The sequence below is a fragment of the Somniosus microcephalus genome, chromosome 22 (genome assembly GCF_052327205.1).
Source record: "Somniosus microcephalus isolate GS21.2 chromosome 22, FLI_Smic_1.0, whole genome shotgun sequence".
Taxonomy (NCBI): Eukaryota; Metazoa; Chordata; class Chondrichthyes; order Squaliformes; family Somniosidae; genus Somniosus; species Somniosus microcephalus.
Window position 1 is genome coordinate 73,693,930 of NC_141008.1, and position 21,352 is coordinate 73,715,281.

General features: G+C 45.6%; 1 protein-coding gene across 3 annotated transcripts in view; it reads right to left on the minus strand.

Moving 5' to 3' along the window:
• Positions 1 to 21,352, minus strand: part of rilp (Rab interacting lysosomal protein) — a 67,183-nt gene that overhangs the window by 22,774 nt on the left and 23,057 nt on the right. For all 3 annotated transcript variants that reach the window (XM_085965048.1, XM_085965049.1, XM_085965050.1), the window contains exons 2-3: positions 20,958 to 21,081; positions 16,016 to 16,137 (exon numbers count right to left, since the gene is read on the minus strand). In XM_085965048.1, coding sequence (XP_085821174.1) covers positions 16,016 to 16,137; positions 20,958 to 21,081 — 246 coding nt within the window. The remainder of the gene's footprint in view (positions 1 to 16,015; positions 16,138 to 20,957; positions 21,082 to 21,352) is intronic.

Consider the following 21,352-nt stretch of genomic DNA (forward strand, 5'->3'; position numbering starts at 1 on the left):
CCGGCAGTTTTGAGGGAACGGCAGCAGCTCAGTCCCGTCGGTGCCGGATAGCACAAAGTTTCCTGTAGCCTCCGTCTGTGCCGTTTTGACTCTATGACAATGCACTCTGCACCAAGGACAAACTGCAGAGGTTTCTCCCAGTATAAAGTGAAAACTGACCAAGTTTTCCAATCACTGTCACTCACTACCTCATGGCCGTTTCCAAATCCTAGGTGGTTCTTTGAATAGCAAAACCACATTATACACTGGAATAGAGACTGTGGGGCATGATGTAATAATCTTAAAATGCCTTAATAGTGTTCTATAATAATGGGGACACACACTGTCAATGTGATTCTCAATGAACTCATACAACCAAGTATCTGTATATTAATACTTCCCAGCAGTATATTATATCTGTGGTCTTCTGTACGTTTACTATTTATGGCCATATAGTAGGTCAAGATTATAGTGTGCTCACTACTTGGCGACACAGTGTCCCCACAATCTCAATTACTGTGTGTGAGTCACTAACTCTTCATAAACACATGTATTTTGGGGCAAAGGGCCACACTGAAGGCCAGTGAAGCTCCATTTGCCATTAAAAGATGAAATTTAAAGCAGAGATTTAAAGTAATTGATGGAAGGTTTAGAGGGGATTTGAGGGGAAATTTCTTCACCCAGAGGGTTGTGGGGGTCTGGAACTCACTGCCTGAAAGGGTGGTAGAGGCAGGAACCCTAACCACATTTAAAAAGTACTTAGATGTGCACTTGGAATGCTCTGAACTGCAGGGCTACGGACCAAGAGCTGGGAAGTGGGATTAGGCTGGATAGCTCTTTGCTGGCCGACGCGGACACGATGGGCTGAAATGGCCTCCTTCCGTGCTGTAACTTTCTATGATTCTATGAAATGAGGAGTCTTTTAAAGAGTGCTGTAAGGAGGGAAACTGAGGAGGAGTGAGAAAGAAGCGGTTTGGAAATGTTCGTAAACAGGTGGAAGAAAGGATTAACTAAACAGTCAGGGCTTGTCATACGCGAAATGTCCTGTATTAACCCATCAAGAACACACCATTTTAAATCAGAATTCATATCTCTGAGGCCTTTTCAATGGCGAAGTAAAAGGTGGTTATGCAATTCTAGGTTGCATTTATTGGACATGCAATAATGATTCTAGGAGGGATCTGTAGTGATCAATAGCATGTCATTCTATAGTGGACACTAGGTGGAGCCGTAGAGCTGTATATAGCTGTATGTATAAGACTACACTACCCAGCTATATATTATATTAAGACTAAATTACCCATGAGGCTAGGCTACCCACAAGGCAGCAGTCAAGATGGAAGCCTCTACAAGATGCTGTACAAGTCCACATGTGTTCAATAAAGTAACTAGCAAAAGCTAGCTGTGTTCATAATAAGAATGTCTATTTATTAATGAACATAACATGGTACCAGGGTGGTGAAGATCTGCTGAAAATTGTGAAAAGCGACATGGAGAATTTGAAGACACCAGAGCGTTTGAAACTCACAGAAAAAATCGACTACAATTGGCAGACTTTTAAACAGCAATTCGAACTCTACATTGCAGCCATCGGATTCGGTACGAAGCCAGACGCAAGGAAGATAGCGTTGCTGCTTACGGTTGCAGGCCCACAGGCGATAGAGGTATTTAATACATTTGTATCTAATCCAGCGGAGAACAGAGACAAATTAGACGATGTGCTACAGAAATTTGATGCACATTGTTCTCCCAAAAAGAATGAGACGTATGAAAGATACATCTTCCGTTCTCGGACACAGCAACAAAATGAGACTTTTGATAGCTTTATAACTGATCTGAAACTGAAAGCACAGACATGTAATTTCTCTGAGCTCAAAGCACCCATGATTCGTGACCAGATTGTGTTTGGTATTCATGATAAAAAAGTCAGGGAACGTCTGTTGAGAGAAACCGAACTAAATTTGGAAAATGCGGTGAAAATATGCCAAGCCAGCGAGCTAGCTCGAAAGCACGCGCAGACTTTCAGTGAAATCAATAATGATGCAATTGTAATGAGTGATAATGCTGCTGTCAGTGCTGTATCCTATAAGGGGAAGAAACGGGCAGAACAGAAATGAAAAGCAATCGGAGGGTGACATTTTTAATTGTAAATGCTGTGGTTACAAACACCAGTTAAGACAATGCCCAGCGTTTGGAAAAATGTGCACAAAGTGTAATGGAAAGAATCACTTTGCCAAACAAGGCTTTTCAAAAGTACAAACTAAGAAAGGGCAACGAGTTAATGTAATTGAGGACACTGATTTAAGTGAGACATTTTTTGTAGGAATTGTAGTGTATGTGCCTTTAAGAGCCCCAGGTGTGCTGTAATGCCGGTAATTGCCACTCGGGCTATATAAGCCTGTATATTGTGTATATCCGTTAGGAACCCCCCCCCCCCCCACCCAGACTTTGCTTAGTAAATACCTATGAACCAACTCCTATCTTCAGTGTCTTTATCAACACACGGACACTACAGTGGCGACGAAGTGGAAACGGACTTAACTGCAATTCGGCAGCACCTCAAGGACATCGATTCCTCGGGCGTCCAGAAGACTCAAGGAAGTGAGAAAAGCTGTGTTTTCACCAGCTGGCCAAGCTGGTGGCAGGTACTGCGCTAATCTTTCCTGGGCATCAGGCTGGGGCTCCAGCGGCTGGCTCTACAGCTGAGACAGGCAGCGAAATCGGAGGCAAGTAATAATGGACTGGGAGGGAGCACTCAGGAGACGGCTGGCGCGGCAGGCAGGTCAGCGTTCAGACCTGGAGAGAAACTCCGGCGGGAACGAGTCTCCGACAGTAAATTTTAAAAAAACCGGAAACCGCGGTAAACAGCGTTGTCATCGGCAGCAGCGGTGGGAAAGTGCGCAAAGCGCCATATCTTTGCTGCAGAAAAGAAAAAAAAGCGCGGGAAGCACCATATCTTTTCTGAAATGCCTAAGTCTGGCAATATTGATGCTTTTGATAGCGAAATAGAGGATTGGACCACATACGTGGAAAGAGTAGAGGTATATTGCACTGCAAATGGAATAGAAGATGAAAAAAAAGCTTCAGTACTTCTGAACTTAATGGGCGCAAAGGAATACGGGCTGTTACGAAATTTAATCACTCCAGCCAAACCAAAGGACAAGAATTTTAAAGAAATTGTTGATACCCTGCAGGAGCACTTAAACCCAACACCGCTGCTGATAGCGGAACGATTCAAGTTCTTCAAGAGAAATCAACATAAGAATGAAAGTAACGCTGATTACCTAACCGAATTAAGAAAGCTATCAAAGTACTGCCAATTCGGGGCAGGACTATCAGATTATCTTCGAGACAAATTCGTTTGCGGTCTCTTAAGTGAAGGGACACAAAAAAGGCTGCTTTCTGAAAAAGATTTAACATTGGACAAAGCTTTCAGTATGGCTGTATCATACGAAGCAGCAGCAAGAGGAGCTGCAGAGATACAACAAAAGACACAGGACTTTGGCACCCATGAAATGACACAGGGTTTCGAAAGTTGTTATCGCTGCGGCAGATCCACCCATAACCAGAAGGACTGCTGGTTCAAGGACAAAGCATGCAGGCAATGCGGAAAGATTGGACACATTGCACGGGTATGCCGATCTGGACAAAATAAATCCACAGACAGAAAAAAAAAAAAATCAATAAAGAAAAGTACAGGAAGGTACAAATGATGACGGACAGTAGCTTCGAAGACCAGAAGAGCGATAACGACTTCGAAAACAAGAGACTAAGCTGTCTCAAATTACATAATGTACTTGCCAAAGATGATTACCAAACCATTTGGGTTACCCTCACGATAGCAGGGTCCCCAGTTAAAATGGAGCTAGATACAGGATCAGCTCTAACCGTAATAAATCGACGGGATTACGAGAGGCTATTTTCGCATATACCTCTAAAAGACACATCCATTATCTTAAAAACATTTACGGGGCAGAAAGTATACCCCAAAGGAAAAATAAGGGTGCCTGTTGTATACAACGGCAAAGAAATACAAAAGTTGTATTTATACATTCTACAAGATGGTGGTCCACCGTTGTTGGGACGTGAATGGATCAGAAAGATACGTTTAGACTGGCACTCCATTCAGGCACTGACGGTGACCAGTAAGAAAAAAAACAATGATGACATCATACCTGAACGATTAAAAGACATCTTGGCCAACGCCAAAGAAGTGCTTCAAGAGAAACTAGGAACCTTGAAAGGCATCACCGCCTCAATAAAAGTGGAAGATGCAGCAATTCCCAAATTTTTTAAGGCAAGACCGGTGCCATACGCAATACGTCCAGCAGTCGAGGCAGAGCTGGAGAATTTGGAAACAGCAGGCGTATTATCCAAAATAGATTGGAGCGAGTGTGTGCTGCCTCTCCCTCTAACTTAACCTCACTGTATGTATTTAACTTACTTATATATGTATAACCTACCTGTTGGGGCCGTTGCCCCTTTAACTTACCTTTTAGGGCCATTGCCCCTTTAAGACGCGCCTTAGCGTGCTGACGTCACGTCACGTACAACGTAGCGTGCTGACGTCACGGCACGTACGACGTGACGTGCGTGAGGCGGCTGCCGGCCCGACTCGGCCTTCCAGAAAGGCTGCCGGCACAGCCCGGCCTAGCGTCTTTGGCCGCATCTACCAGCCGCCGGGAGCGACGCGATCTTCCGCTCCCGCGGCAAGCATCGGCTCAGCCTGGCCTCCAGCTCCCGCTCCCGACTTCGGCCTCCACGGCCAGAAACGCGACCACGCGCATCACGTGACGCCCCAAGCGCGGACAACGCTACCGAGCGTGATGAGGTCATCACGCTCCCCACAGGACTGCTACGTAGTCCTCGTGGAGTCCTCGCTGGGACACAGACCTACACCACGGTGCTCCTACAGCAGCACAGGCTCCGGGCAGTTGTATTGTCCCCATGCTTGAGTCTTGGAAATTGTTTGTCTGTAAGTATTTTAGAATGCTATGGATGATTAATGTGCACTGTATGTTGTAGAAAATGTTTAGTTGTAACTTTTCTCTGCCTAGCTGATTAACTAGTAGCTGTATTTTCATACACTATGTACAGGGCTAATTTAAAGAGAATGCCTCCCAGTTTACTAAATGTACTGTGTTGCTCAGGCGTACCTAAATCTGTGTATACATATCAGTTATGCGCCTGTATACTAATGTGTGCTTCCATTTCTGTGTTGTATTTCAGTTTTACAATTAGAATCGTTCAGTAAAGCGTTACAAGAAAAGTCAAGCCTTGTGATTTTATTGGAAGATATCGAGTTGTTCGCTATCTGTCTAGCTCTGCATAGAAGCGCGTTGCGAGGGCAGAACAGTAAAAAGACAACAGCACAGCGGGCTCAAGCGCAGGAAGATACCACTCAGCTACCATGAGTCTACGCTCAGGAAAACAATATACCCTAGAGGACGTCGACCAGTCAAGCGAGAAGCATGAGCCTCTCCTAGCAAACGATGCCAAGTCACAGCCCTCTAAAGTATCCCCTAGGTCATCTCGGCGGTCCAGCAGACCGTCGTCATCAACAGCTTCTGCAGCCGCCAAAGCACGTGCCAAGGCAAAAGCTGCCCAGGCTCAATTGTCCTTCGCTGAAAAAGAAGCTGACCTTATGAAGCAGAGAGCCGACCTCGAAGCTAGTATGATGAAGCAGAAAGCTGACCTTATGAAGCAGAGAGCCGACCTCGACGCTAGTGTGATGAAGCAGAGAGCTGACCTCGACGCTAGTGTGATGAAGCAGACAGCACAGTCCTCTAAAGTATCCACTAGATCATCTCGGCAGTCCAGCAGACCGTCGTCATCGACAGCTTCTGCAGCCGCCAAAGCACGTGCCAAGGCAAAAGCTGCCCAGGCTCAATTGGCCCTTGCTGAAAAAGAAGCTAGGGTTATGAAGCAGAGAGCTGACCTCGCTGCCAGTCTCCACATTCTCCAAAGCCAGAGAGCTGCCGCTGCCGCTAAAGCTAAAGCCGCAGCTTATGAAGAAGGTGAGGAGAACGAAGGCGGGGAGCCCAGCCAGGAAACATATGTTCTGGGACAGCCCCTCAGTCCAGTGCAACGTACAAGTGAGTGTGTCCAACAACACTCCAAATTGTTCTCCAAGGAAACATCCAACTATCTCAACGCAGAACCAGCTACTCAACACAGTAGCAAACAGCCTGTTTTTGGAGACACTGAGCTTAAAGGAGAAGAAACAAGCAAGACTTACCTACAGAGACCTCCACAGCACTCGGCCAATCCAGCCAAGCAGTCCTCACCCGAGCCACAGGGTACACAGGACCTCGCTGGGTGCCTTATCCGCCGAGAGTTGTTGAGTTCGGGCCTTCTGGAGTTAGATGGCCGTCCTGAAAGTTGTTGGTCATTGAAAGAGCCCAACCTGAGACTACACAAGGTAGCATCGAACAGTGGACAGGTGATGGGAGCCTTCCCTGCAGAGGACCGTGCCAAGGATCTGAAGGATTTGCACCTTGGAGTGGATCCTCCCCCCCTTCAACGGAGCCTGGGGCTCTCCTGGAACCTGGAAACAGACAGCGTCACATTCCTGGTGTCCCGTGAAGAAAGGCCATTCACACGGAGAGACATCCTGTCCACAGTCAACAGTTTGTACGACCCTTTGGGGTTCGTAGCTCCCATAACAATGCAAGGAAAAGCATTTGTACGGGAACTCTCATCGGATCAGAGTGAGTGGGATGCTCCACTCCTCCCTGAAAAAGAAGCAAAATGGAACCTACAGTTGATCAGAGACAAGATTGACATCGATGTGGGCGCCGTCAAGTTCTTCACGGACAGCAAGATTGTACTTGGTTACATCCACAACTCCACAAGAAGGTTTTACGTGTATGTTTCCAACTGGGTGACTCGTATCAGACGATCCACTCACCCTGACCAGTGGTGCTATGTCCCCACGGACCTGAACCCTGCAGACCATGCTACCAGGTCTATACCAGCAGCACACCTACAGCAAAGCAGTTGGTTCTCGGGCCCCTCTTTCCTGTCTAATGTCAACACAGAGGAGACTCCTGAGTCCAATCCCTTCACCCTTGTGGAGCCTGAAGCTGATACCGAGATTCGGCCTGAAGTTACGACCCTGGTCACCAAAGCCTCAGAATCTCAGTTGGGCTCACAAAGCTTCGAGCGATTCTCAAGCTGGAGAACACTCTGCCGAACCACAGCCCGACTCATTCATGTAGCAGCATCCTTCAAGGGGAATTCGGACAACATAGAACGCAAAGGATGGAAATGTTCTAAAGAAGTATCCAGCACAAGTGAGCCATCACAAGCCAAAGGTGTGATCATTCGCTCTGTCCAGCATGATGTCTTCAAGGAGGAATTCAAATGTCTTGAAGAGGGACAGACATTTCCCAAGCAAAGAGGAGAGTATTTGTCCACCCTACAGAGCCGTAGGAAATGGACAGAAGACAAGCCAAACGTCAAAGTGAGAGACGTTGTCTTGCTGAAAGACAGCCAAGCACGCAGAAATGAATGGCCAGTGGGCCTGGTTGTCAAAACTCTGCCGACCAGGGACAAGAGGGTCCGCAAGGTGGAGGTGAAGATTGTCAAGGAGGGGCCTATCAAAGTGTTTCTGAGGCCAGTCTCAGAGATCCTCCTTTCTGAAGTAACCTAGAGAACGAACTCTGAGTATGTTGCAGCCAAAGGACGTTTTCTTCAGGTTTATTTTGTATCTGTAGTGGTACAATGGAATTGTACCAAGCGGGGAGTGTGCTGCCTCTCCCTCTAACTTAACCTCACTGTATGTATTTAACTTACTTATATATGTATAACCTACCTGTTGGGGCCGTTGCCCCTTTAACTTACCTTTTAGGGCCATTGCCCCTTTAAGACGCGCCTTAGCGTGCTGACGTCACGTCACGTACAACGTAGCGTGCTGACGTCACGGCACGTACGACGTGACGTGCGTGAGGCGGCTGCCGGCCCGACTCGGCCTTCCAGAAAGGCTGCCGGCACAGCCCGGCCTAGCGTCTTTGGCCGCATCTACCAGCCGCCGGGAGCGACGCGATCTTCCGCTCCCGCGGCAAGCATCGGCTCAGCCTGGCCTCCAGCTCCCGCTCCCGACTTCGGCCTCCACGGCCAGAAACGCGACCACGCGCATCACGTGACGCCCCAAGCGCGGACAACGCTACCGAGCGTGATGAGGTCATCACGCTCCCCACAGGACTGCTACGTAGTCCTCGTGGAGTCCTCGCTGGGACACAGACCTACACCACGGTGCTCCTACAGCAGCACAGGCTCCGGGCAGTTGTATTGTCCCCATGCTTGAGTCTTGGAAATTGTTTGTCTGTAAGTATTTTAGAATGCTATGGATGATTAATGTGCACTGTATGTTGTAGAAAATGTTTAGTTGTAACTTTTCTCTGCCTAGCTGATTAACTAGTAGCTGTATTTTCATACACTATGTACAGGGCTAATTTAAAGAGAATGCCTCCCAGTTTACTAAATGTACTGTGTTGCTCAGGCGTACCTAAATCTGTGTATACATATCAGTTATGCGCCTGTATACTAATGTGTGCTTCCATTTCTGTGTTGTATTTCAGTTTTACAATTAGAATCGTTCAGTAAAGCGTTACAAGAAAAGTCAAGCCTTGTGATTTTATTGGAAGATATCGAGTTGTTCGCTATCTGTCTAGCTCTGCATAGAAGCGCGTTGCGAGGGCAGAACAGAGTGGGCAACACCCATCGTTCCAGTCATGAAAAAAGCATTGAATACAGATAAATCTGAAGAACAAGAGAAAAATTCGCATCTGTGGAGACTTCAAGGTGACTGTAAACCCGGTCCTTCACACAGTACATCTTCGAGGATAGAAGATATTTTCGCCTCACTATCCGGAGGGAAACGTTTCACCAAAATTGACTTGGCACAGGCATATCTACAGATGGAGGTTGAGGAGGCCTCTAAAAAGTATCTCACGATAAACACACACAAAGGCCTGTACCAGTACAATCGACTGGTTTTTGGAGTAGCATCAGCTCCAGCTATCTGGCAAAGAGCTATGGAGCAAGTCCTGCAAGGGATTCCGGGGACTCAATGCTACCTAGACGACGTCCTTGTAACAGGAGAAAACGACAACGAGCACCTTGCCAATTTGGAGCAGGTGCTCACTAGGCTGAAAGAACGGGGCCTACGAGCGAATCGCCCCAAGTGCGAATTTTTCCAAAATCAGATATCATATTGTGGCCACATAATTAATAATGAAGGGTTGCATAAGTCACCTGAAAAAATTGAAGCGGTCATAAAAGCCCCAGCACCTGAAAATGTTTCACAATTAAGGTCGTTCCTGGGATTAATAAATTACTATCATAAATTTTTACCGAACTTATCAACTCTTCTACACCCTCTTAATGAACTTCTACAAACAGGAGTGATTTGGAAATGGAACAAAGACTGTAAACGTGCCTTCCATAAATGCAAAGACTTAATCACATCCGAAGAAGTTTTGGCTCATTACAACCCATCACTGCCAATCAGACTGGCGTGCGATGCATCCCCTTACGGCATAGGAGCAGTATTATCCCATAAATTCCCTGATGGCTCAGAACGGCCGATAGCTTTTGCGTCACGCTCATTAAACTCAGCTGAGCGTAATTATGCCCAAATCGACAGGGAAGCACTCAGCCTGGTATGGGGAGTGAAGAAATTCAACCATTACCTACACGGACAAAAATTTTACCTTGTTGACTGACCATCAACCCCTCATCTCCATATTCATCCCTAAAAAGGGTGTTCCCATTATGACAGCGCAAAGGCTACAGAGGTGGTCCCTTTTTCTAGGGGCACACCAATACAACATAGAATACAAAGGATCAAAACAGCATGGGAATGCTGACGGTTTATCGCGCCTACCGTTGTCAACGGTAGAAGAGGCACCTACAGTAGACCCAGTAGAGATGTTCCACTCTACCATAGTGGAATGTCTACCAGTAACAAATTCTGCCATTGAAAGGGAGACGAGAAATGACCCGACTCTCTCACGGGTCTACGATTTAACAGTGAAGGGATGGCCAGCACATGGCGAACCACTGTTGCCAGCATTCTCGCAAAGAAGAGAACAGCTGTCAGTGTGCCGAGGAACCTTGATGTGTGGATCCAGAGTGGTAATTCCACCCAAACTCCAGGATAAAGTGCTAAAGGAGCTTCACGAGGGGCATCTGGGTGGAGTGAAAATGAAGAACCTAGCCAGGGCGTTTGTATGGTGGCCAGGTATCGATGGAGACATCGAAGAAATGACCAAGAGCTGCCTAGGATGCCAGAAGGTCCAAAACAATCCACCACAAGCCCCTCTACATCCATGGGAGTGGCCCTCATCTCCCTGGCAAAGGGTGCACATCGACTTTGCTGGTCCATTTATGGACTCAATGTTCTTAATCGCGGTTGATGCACACTCCAAATGGCCGGAGGTAATAAAGATGTCCTCCACCACCACGGAAAAAACCATCACAGTATTAAGGACCATATTTGCCAGGAATGGGCTGCCGGAACAGATATGTTCTGATAATGGACTGCAATTTGTGTCCGAAGAATTCAGAAAGTTCTTAAAAAACAATGGGGTTAAGCACTACATGTCCGCCCCATACCATCCCGCCACCAATGGATTGGCTGAAAGGTTTGTCCAGACCTTCAAGAAGGCCATAAAGGCCATGGGTAATGAAGACATAAAACTTCAGCACAAGGTGGATAACTTCTTATTCGCATACAGAAATGCAACACATATGGTTACCAACCAAACTCCCGCCATGATGTTCTTCAATAGAAACCTAAGATGCCGGCTGGATTTGGTCAAGCCCAACATCAGAAGGGACGTGGAGAACCGGCAGTTTCATGGCATGAATGAAAGGCCAACTAGAACCTTCCAGATAGGTCAACAAGTTTTGGCCCGGGACTACCGTACCGAGAAATGGCAGCCTGGAACTATCTGCACACGACTAGGACCACTGATGTATACCGTGGACATCGGCGAAAGCATAATAAGGCGCCATGCTGACCAAATCATAAAGTCATCCGAAAAGGGACAACCTACACCACCACTCTATACATCCAACGTTGAAGTAGAGATACCCATATCTACCTCCGATCCGGTGAGACTGGAACCCGATGAACCCGACACTGGCATTCAAGCCGAATCAGCCTTGCCAGAAGAACCTACTGCACCACCAGAAACTACTACACCCTCGAGGCGTTATCCGGACCTGAGAGACTGACTTATAATGAATTAACTACAGCAATGTATATTATTTTGCTTATAACATGTACTTAAAATATGATGTACTGGTTAGCTAAAAGGGGAGGAATTGTAGTGTATGTGCCTTTAAGAGCCCCAGGTGTGCTGTAATGCCGGTAATTGCCACTCGGGCTATATAAGCCTGTATATTGTGTATATCCATTAGAACCCCCCCCCCAGACTTTGCTTAGTAAATACCTATGAACCAACTCCTGTCTTCAGTGTCTTTATCAACACACGGACACTACAGGAATGGTGTCATGTGACAATATCAAAAAGGATACAGAAAATGTGCAGCCCTCAGAAATGGACTATGCTGAACATAAAGTTAATGCAGTAAAAGAGGACAAATGGATGATCCCACTGCAGGTAAATGGAGCATTAGTTACCTTGAAACTAGACACTGGGGCAAAAGCATACTTAATCAGTATGAGTGACATTAACAATATGAAAGAAAAGCCCAAAATACAGAAAAAGTCAGTACTACTGAAGGACTACAATGGACAGAAAATAGATAGCTTAGGTGTATGCAGACTTAAAGTGACAGTCAAAGACAAAGTGAATCATCTCATGTTTTCTATTGTGGCTGAAAGGCTTGATTCACTACTGGGTGACAAAGCTTGTGAGGACTTAGAACTGGTCAAAAGAGTCTACCGTATAAACTGTGCCATAAGCAGACCAGATGACTCGGTGGATTCTGTAGTGAATAATTTCCAGGATGTGTTCAAAGGATTTGGAGTTCTACCATTCAATTACAAGATCCAGCTAAAGCAGGATGCTCAGCCAGTGGTACATGCTCCACGAAGAGTTCCAGCACCCCTGCGTGACCGGCTCAAGAATGAACTGGACAGAATGACCACACTAGGAGTCATCAGGAAAGTCGAAGAGCCAACAGACTGGGTTAACTCCATGGTATGTGTAAAGAAAAAGAACAATGATCTAAGAATATGCATGGATCCAAAGGACTTAAATGCAAACATAAAACGTGAACACTACCAGATTCCCAAGCGAGAAGAAATCACCAGTGAAATGTCAGGTGCCAGATACTTTAAAAAGCTCGATGCCTCACAAGGATTTTGGCAACTAAAACTGGATGAAGAGAGCACCAAATACTGTACCTTCAACACACCATTTGGCAGGTATTGTTTCCTCAGAATGCCTTTCGGGATAATATCTGCATCTGAAATCTTTCATAGAGCGATGGAACACATAATTGAAGGTCTGGAAGGAGTTCGGGTCTATGTTGATGACATCATCATCTGGGGCTCCACACTGAAAGAACACAATGAGAGACTGACTAAAGTGCTACAGAGCATACGCCGGAATGGACTGAAGCTCAACAAAGTCAAGTGTCAGTTTGGCGTCCAGGAAGTCACTTTCCTAGGAGATAATCTATCTGGTAAAGGAATAGAGCCAGATATGGAAAAAGTAAACGCCATACTCAAAATGCCCCGACCCACTGACAAAAAAGGAGTGCTACGCATCATGGGGATGATAAACTTCATTGGAAAGTTCATTCCTAACTTGTCAGCCAAGACAGCCTGTCTGCGAGACCTGCTACATAAAACAAATGAGTTCGCATGGACAGAAAGACATGAACAAGAGTGGATAAACCTCAAAACAGTGCTGCCAACCACACCTGTACGCACCTTCTTTGACCCAACAAAAAGAATCAAAGTGTCAACGGATGCATCAAAAGATGGCCTAGGTGCGGTCTTGCTACAAGCAGAGGGTGAAGATTGGAAGCCTGTTGCCTATGCCTCCAGGTCTATGACTGATACTGAGTGTCGATACGCCCAGATTGAAAAGGAATGTCTAGGCTTGGTAGTTGGACTAGAAAAGTTTCATGGCTACATATATGGACTTCCCACCTTCACAGTTGAAACAGACCACAGCCCTCTGGTTGCCATCATTAAAAAAAACCTGAATGAGATGTCTCCAAGGATTCAACGACTCATGATGAAGCTGCAAAGATATGACTTTGAACTGATCTACACACCAGGCAAATACATAGTGTTAGCAGATGCACTATCCCAAGCACCCACAATGAGTCATGTGAGCTCTACTGAAGAAGACGTGGATGTTCATGTGAGTATGGTCACTGCTGCGCTGCCCGTGTCAGACACAAAATCAAAGCAAATAGCAGAAGAAACAGTAAAAGATACAGTATTACAAACAGTAATAGAGAACATTCATCATGGTTGGCCAAAAGGTTCCTGTCCAAAATATTTTCACATAAGGTCAGAATTGAGTGTCGCAAGTGGACTATTACTAAAACAGAACAGAATAGTCATTCCACAGGCTCTACGTCAAGGCATGCTCAAAAGGATTCATGAGGGACACCTCGGAATTGAAAAATGCAAAAGGAGAGCAAGAGACACTGTTTATTGGCCTGGCATAAATAAGGACATTGAGAACATGATAGGCAAATGTGAGACATGTCAGAAACACCAAAACAAACAAGCAAAGGAACCAATGATAGTAGCTGACATACCAACAGCAGCATGGCAAAAGGTTGGTATGGACCTTTTTCATTTAAATGGTAAAGACTATCTAATAGTGATTGACTACTATTCTAACTATCCTGAGATGGCGCTGCTCTCAAGCACCACAGCAAGCAGTGTCATAATGCATGTGAAATCCATCTTCGCCAGACATGGAATTCCCAGGATTGCCGTTAGCGACAATGGTCCGTGCTTCAACTGTAAGGAGTGGCAACAGTTTGCAGCACATTATGACTTTCAGCACATCACATCCAGTCCTTTGTATGCTCAGTCAAATGGTAAGGCAGAGAAAGGTGTTCAAGTTCTCAAGCAGCTACTGAAGAAAGCGACAGAAAGCAAGTCTGATCCTTATCTCGCCCTGCTGAGCTACCGAGCCTCACCTTTAGACTGTGGTTCTTCACCTGCTGAACTACTAATGGGTCGCAAGTTGCGCACCACGCTACCCTGCTGTGCAAAAGAACAGCAAAGTGAGGAACTGAGACAGAGACTTCAACTGTTAAAGCTGAAACAGAAATCATACTTTGACAAGTCATCCAAAACTCTAAAACCATTGACAAAGGATGATGTTGTCAGGATTGAGGATCCAGATGCATGGAACAGGAAAGCTACAGTTCTTGAGGAAGTAGGACCAAGGTCATACACTGTTAGAACTGAGGAAGGACAGATTCTCAGGAGGAACCGCCGTTCCCTCCTAAAAACACAAGAGACTATTCAAGACCAGATTGATGACAATGCCGCAACTGCATCTTGTCATTCACCGCCAGAACAATCTCATGAAGACACATCAGACTTACCCGTGTTGAGAAGATTCACACGTGAAGTAAAAGAGCCTGATTGTACTCAAAGATTAAGTCTATGTAAAACTTTGAAAATGTGTTGACTGTTTTGAAAATGTTTATGTTTATAGAGCACTAACAAAAGTGTTACTGATATTATCTTTATTGTTTTCTTGAAAGTTGATTGATATTGATTTTGTTAAACCTCAAAGGGGGATGTAGTGATCAATAGCATGTCATTCTATAGTGGACACTAGGTGGAGCCGTAGAGCTGTATATAGCTGTATGTAAAAGACTACACTACCCAGCTATATATTATATTAAGACTATACATTACCCATGAGGCTAGGCTACCCACAAGGCAGCAGTCAAGATGGAAGCCTCTACAAGATGCTGTACAAGTCCACGTGTTCAATAAAGTAACTAGCAAAAGCTAGCTGTGTTCATAATAAGAATGTCTATTTATTAATGAACATAACAGGATCATTTGCTCAAGCAGTGTAAATCGATCATCTCACCTCATCTATTTACATCTCTGTAAACTGAACTAATCGGTACAATTTTAAAAGCAAAATCATCTGCAGCAAGTAATTCAGTAAAATTCAATGCAAATAGTTTTAGACTTCAGAAGTGTGTTTGCATGTTAATTCAGGTAACCCAAAACAATTCAATTAAAAAAAATATAGGCTGTTCAGTGACACACTGCCACAGTGCAGCAGGGAATCAGGTCACATTTCATAATTTTCACACTGTATGTGCTCTCAAAGAGGCAACAACCTTTCCTCGAGAATGGGTCGTTAAAAAGACATTCCACGGCATTCACACAGCTCCTTGCACTAAAAGGCAACATTCAAAGGCCGAGAAGTAGATCACCTCCACATCCCCTCAGTTTGGAAACCTCACCTTTGTTGAAATGAGGAGGGAAAAAAGATCAACACTAGTAGAAAAGTACCTAAAATGTGAGGCAAAAAACATTAGCAGCCATGCCTTCAGCTGCTAAGGTTCCACATTCTGAAACTGTCCTTCCTGAACTCTGTGCTTCTTCACCTCCCTCTCTTCCTTTAAGACCCTCGTTAAAACCCACCTCTAACCAAGCTTTTGGTCGTCCTTCCTAATCTTTTCTTATTTGGCTCGGTGTCCATTTTTCCTTACACTTCTGTCAAGTGTCTTCAGGTGTTTTTCTACATTAAAAAGGTGCTATATAAATGCAAGTTGTTTCTGTTCTTGTCATAGTACGAATAAAAACTGTGACCTTATAAAATGCAGTAAATGATTCAGAAATGAAAAGGAAATCTTGTTATTAGAAGACAGTAAGACACTGTTTCATCAGGAGATCAGTACACCCAAATTAACTTTATATTTTTTTGCGAAACCATTCTCTTACAGTTTTATTTTAACTTCTATTTCACAATTCTTCACTTCAAGTGAATTGAAATAAAAAACGAACAACAAAACTATAATTAGTCCCAAAGCAGTCAGGTCAGGCACTTACCGCATCCACATCTTCATTCTTACAGTAGATCTCATGACCTTTGGCTCGGATCTCATCTCGCTGTTGGTCAACCACTTCTTTTAACTTCAGCATTACTTCGCGTTCCTTCTTGGAGAGGCTGTCTAATAAAGAAAGGCTGTCAACATATCTGGCCTTTGACCAAAACATTATGTAGTTCTGATAAATTCACTCCAAATAAGACCCTAAAGGGTTTGTAAAAAATGTAGTACAAAACTTAAGAGTGCACGAGTCAGATCCAAGCCCACTCGAGCCTAGCTAGGGTAGATTGATACGATAGGAGGCAGGTATAAAGGATATTACTTGTAATGTATGTACCTTTAAGGGGGGAACTACTTTCTACAGCTCATGTATACTGTAAAGTACCGGCAGTGACCACACCTGTATATAACGCTGAGTAGTAATCTGTTGTTTCAGTTGCAGTTTGAACCACGTTGAGTAAACACCTGTTGTACCGTTCTCTGCAGTCCTTTTCTTATTACACGGACATATTACTCACAATTTGCAAGGTTTGAATTTGCCTTCTTGATTCCCACCCTGTGAAAGCAAGCCATGTTCTGAACAAATTCCTTTCTTCAAGCACTATTAAATTCAATGAGATTATACCACCACAGTGAAGTGTCTTGCCATAGTCATAAGCTCTAATTTAACAGGTCTAGCTTTTAAATATCTGCTGTTTTCTGTGTAACAATATTTGACGTAGGAAAGAATTTCATCAGGAATGTGTTATCAGAGACCTAGTGGCAACAATGTTAAGAGCATTCAACTCAGATCTGGGGGATCAGAGTTTAAATTCCAGCCACAATTGACATTCACAACCAGACTCTTCAGGATGGAGGAGGAGGTAAGACTTCCATCACAGCTCAAGGACATTTCCTTGCACATAAACCAAAAACAGTACTGACAGTGCCTCTGCAGAAGTCTACTGATAGTGTGGATGTTACCTTTTGGTCTGTTGACAGGGTGAAAATTCTAACTTAGGGTGGATAAAACTGTGAATTATAAAACGGTATTTTCTGCTTTATACCCAAATTCCGTTGCGACTTGGTGAATTCCCCAAATGATGTTCAGGTATTCTGGGGCAGTGCAGCAGCACAACGGTACTCAAACTGTGTTCAAGTTCAACAAAAGGCGGGCTCCTAAACTCAGCCTCGCTTTAAGAAGAGGTGCAGAGGAGAGGCAAAGCAATTCACCACAAGAAAGGGAAAAAGAGAAGTTCAAGAGTCAACCCCGGACCATTGTCTCACACACAGCAGCGAGTACTAGAGCTTTGTGGCCAGGGGCCTGGGTGCAGGTTGGCTTCCTGCCTTTGCAACCAACGTCTAACAACACAAAGTAGAGAAGCAATTAAAAAAAAACAAATAGAACGATGGAATACATAACCAGAACATTGCAGTGCAAATCTAGAGTCTTTGTAAAGCACTGGTCAGATATCACTTGGAGTACTGTGTACAATTCTGATCATCATGCTTCAAAGGGAACATACGTGTATTGGGAGAGGGCACAGAGAAGAGAATTATTCCAGGTGTAAATGGGATGAGCTATAAGCAAAGATTAGGGAGGGTTAAGCTCTACAGTCGAAATCCAAGAAGGTTCATGGAGGAACCTCATTAAGGAATATAAAGTATTAAACAATATAGATAAAATGAATCTAGAATACTACTTCAAGGCAAGTCAGGCAGGCCAGAGAATATAAAACTTAACTTAGTGAAAAGTAAATTTAAAACACATTAGAAAAAAAAATATTTCCCGAGAGGGTGATAAATGTTGGGAGCAATCTGCCAGACAAGGCAGTGGAGTCAAATTTGATAGCTCCCGAAAACAGGCACGAGGATCGCAAGGCGCGATTAACCAGCGCCCGCTCAACGTGATGCAGGCAGCACGCCAACTTCATGCTGCCTGCTCATTTCGATGTTTTCAGCGTTCAGCCAACGCTAACTGCGCATCAGCAGGGGGCTCAAAATAGTTACTTGCTAGCACCAGTTAAAGCTAGCCTGCACTGCTTAAAGCTAGCCTGCATGTCTTAAAGTGGAGGTGGATTGTGGCTGGAGCAGGTGCTAGAAGTCGTTCAGGAAGTGAATCTGACCTGGGAAACAGTGAAGACACAACATGGGACAGAGTAGGATGATTTACAAGCTGCAGATGGTGTAAGCATGCACCTCTTGCTTTTCTCCACCTCCGCCTCCCCCTACCCCCCTCCAGGGTCCCTCACCACAACCTGACCCTTGTGCCTTTCACCTTTCAGATAGCCAAGAACTAGAACCTGGCCAGCCAGTAGTGGGACCGCAAGAAGACAATGATGATGAAGAGACACCATCACTCGATTTCACACTCGCAGCCACCAGCTCAGATACTGACACTGCACGTAATTTAGAGGATAGTATAGAGGTGGGATCTGCACATGGTGAGACACCGGGCACCAGTGGCCTACAGCCAGAGCAGGGGGCAAGGATTGCACAGGTGCGAACTCGCCAGAGGGAGAGGTCGCACACGGGTTCTGCTGCAGAGCAGTCCGATGCGGACTTCGATGGGGCAGGCTACAGAAGGCGGCTAATGGGTATGCACAATGAAATGCTTGGTGCATTGGGAAGCCTGCCAGAAAGTCTGCGTGCAATGTCAAGGAGCATGGAGGAGTCCGGCACCAACTTGGCACAGGGCTTTGTACAGAGCTTGGAGCCCATCCTTTCCAGCATGGTGGCCAACTCCGCTCGCACACTTGTGGACCCAACCATGACACAGTGTCGGATTGCACACAAGCAGCAACCATCCAATGTCAGAGTGCTGTAGTGGAAGCTCAGACTGCTGTCATGCAAATTCAGACTGCTGCCATCATGGTTGTGGATTATAGTGTACAAAGGGGATTGCAGGATGCCACAGCAGTCCAGCAATCTGTTCTCAATCAATCCTAGCAACAGATTACTAGGATTGCGGAGGCGCTGCCCCAGGGGAGTGGCAGCGGCTCCATGGAGCACAAACCTGCTGTCCTCTCAGGAAGATTCAGCATTCGTTCTCCAACCCCTGCCACTCCACCTGTGACCTTGCTGTTGCCAGTCCGCAGCCAGGCCTCCTGGGCCAAGAGCTGCTTGAGGTCGTCTTGCAAGGCCATCTGCAGTCTCCTCCAATGAAAGTCAGCAGCCTTCCACCAACAATGCCGCAGCCACTGGGGTAGCACTGCGTAGGAGCATTAGGACGGGCAAAGGCAGATGGAAAACAGGCACTAAGGGAATGCACAAGGTGATTAGTTTACATTTGTATGCAATATGGCATGATTTCATTTATAAATCCTCCTCCTCCTCGCCATATACCTGGTGGTGAGGTTGTGCAGCATGCAAGAGACCACTTGCGACGTGCTCTGCTGAGTACTGCAGGACTCCTCCAGAGCAGTCCAGGCAGCAGAAGCGTTATTTCAGCAAGCCAATTGTCTGCTCACATTTTGTGTGGCAGCATGGCTTTCATTCTATGCATGCTGCCCATATGTACGTGGGTTGCACACTGGAGTCATGTAGTCAGCGGATGGTCCTCGTTGCCCAGTAGCCACCCTTTGGTTTACCGTGGTGGCTGACATGCAATGGGCACAGTGGACTGCCGCAGAATGAAGGCATCATGACTGCTGCCAGGATACCGGGCATTGACCTGCAAGATTGGCTGCCTTGGTCGCACACATACCAGCTGAACGTTGAGGGAGTGGAATCCCTTTCAGTTCCAGTATATGGCAGAGTTGACATACCCCACCCACAAAGCAATGTGTGTGTAGTCAATGGCACCCTGCACTATAGAAAAGCCTGCAATCCTAGCGAAGCCACGTGCTCACTCCGCCTGCTGGTCTCTGGCAAGAGAATGAAATGTAATCAGCTCTCTTGGAATAGAGAGCCTCAGTGACCTCCCTTACGCAACAGTGGACGGCAAACTGCGTGATGTTGCAAATATCTCCAGCTCCAGCTGGGAAGGAGCCTGGCGCATAAAAGTTCATCGCCATGGTCACCTCCACAGCCACTGGCAATGTGATCCTTGCCCCGCTCTGAGGTTGCAGTTGTGGCTGCAGCAGTTGGCAGATTTCAGTGAGGACCTCCTTAGTGAAGTGCAGATGTCTCACAAATTGTTCCTTGCGGAGATTCAGGTAGGAGAATTGCTCCCTGAACATCCTGGTCCTCCTGCCGAGTGCCCTTCTCCTCCTCCTCCTCTCTCTTCGAGCACCTTGACCTGCTCTGCGTGGCCTCTGTTCATTCTCCAAGTCATTCTGTATTCCAAGAGGAATATCTATTAGTGCACTCATGTCTGTCAGCAAGTGGTTTGTGCAGAAGCCTTGAAGTCAGGAAAAGGTCCTTCAGCTCCCTGCAACTTGAAACAACTATATAAAAGCACCAAACACTTGTAGAATCGTACAAAAGCCAGAAGAAATCAACCAGCAACTAACCTGTAAGTAGTTGATGATCCCTTTAAAATAGCACTGGTGGGGGGTCCTTCCTGCTGCTGAACATTTGTTCAACTGTGCGAGGTTAAGAGAGGGCGTTAGCTGGAATGTTGAGCTCCAAAATGGCAGTGCTGGCGTCAAATGATGTCATGCTCTGCCTGCACTGCAAACTTCCAGCAGAAGCTCACTGCGATCGCTAACGCCCTCACCAATATGGCGTCCGGTGCGATTCACCCCAAAAATGTGCGCGCATGTCGTAGACACCATTTTGGACTTCCAAGCGTACTTGTAGCGCCCAAAAAACGGGTGCTACAGATCCGAATTTTGCGCCTCAAGTGTTTTCAAAATGAGCTTCAATGAGGGAATAGCCTTGACTTGTCCTAGACCTATGTTTTTATAGTCTAGAAAATCCCTTATAAAGACAGTCTATAACATGTCTATTAATGCCAAAGAACATACAGAGCAATGCAAACTACAGATAAAGGAGCTAATGTACCCAGAGATCTGATTTACCTTCCTGCGACTGAATCTCAACCAGCTGGTTAACTAGCTGCTGGTTTTCGTCTGTCAGCTGTGAAATCTGCTTCTGCAGTTCCTGGATCCGTTTGTGCCACACATTTGTTTTATAATCCAGATCCTGAAATACACAGCAAGAATGAAATTCACATGCTGCACTAGAATAATCTTGCATTAGAGACAGGCAACAGTAAATTAGAATGCTAACTTTCATCTCTGGGACTTGCTAAAGCCCCCTCTCTCCACTGGCTGTCAAGGGCAGTCTCGTGGGAACACCATCACCTCCATGTTCCCCTCCAAAATCACTCACCATCATGATCTGGATATGTATCACCATTCCTTTATCATCTCTGGCACAATATCCTGGAATTCCCTACCCAACATCATCATGG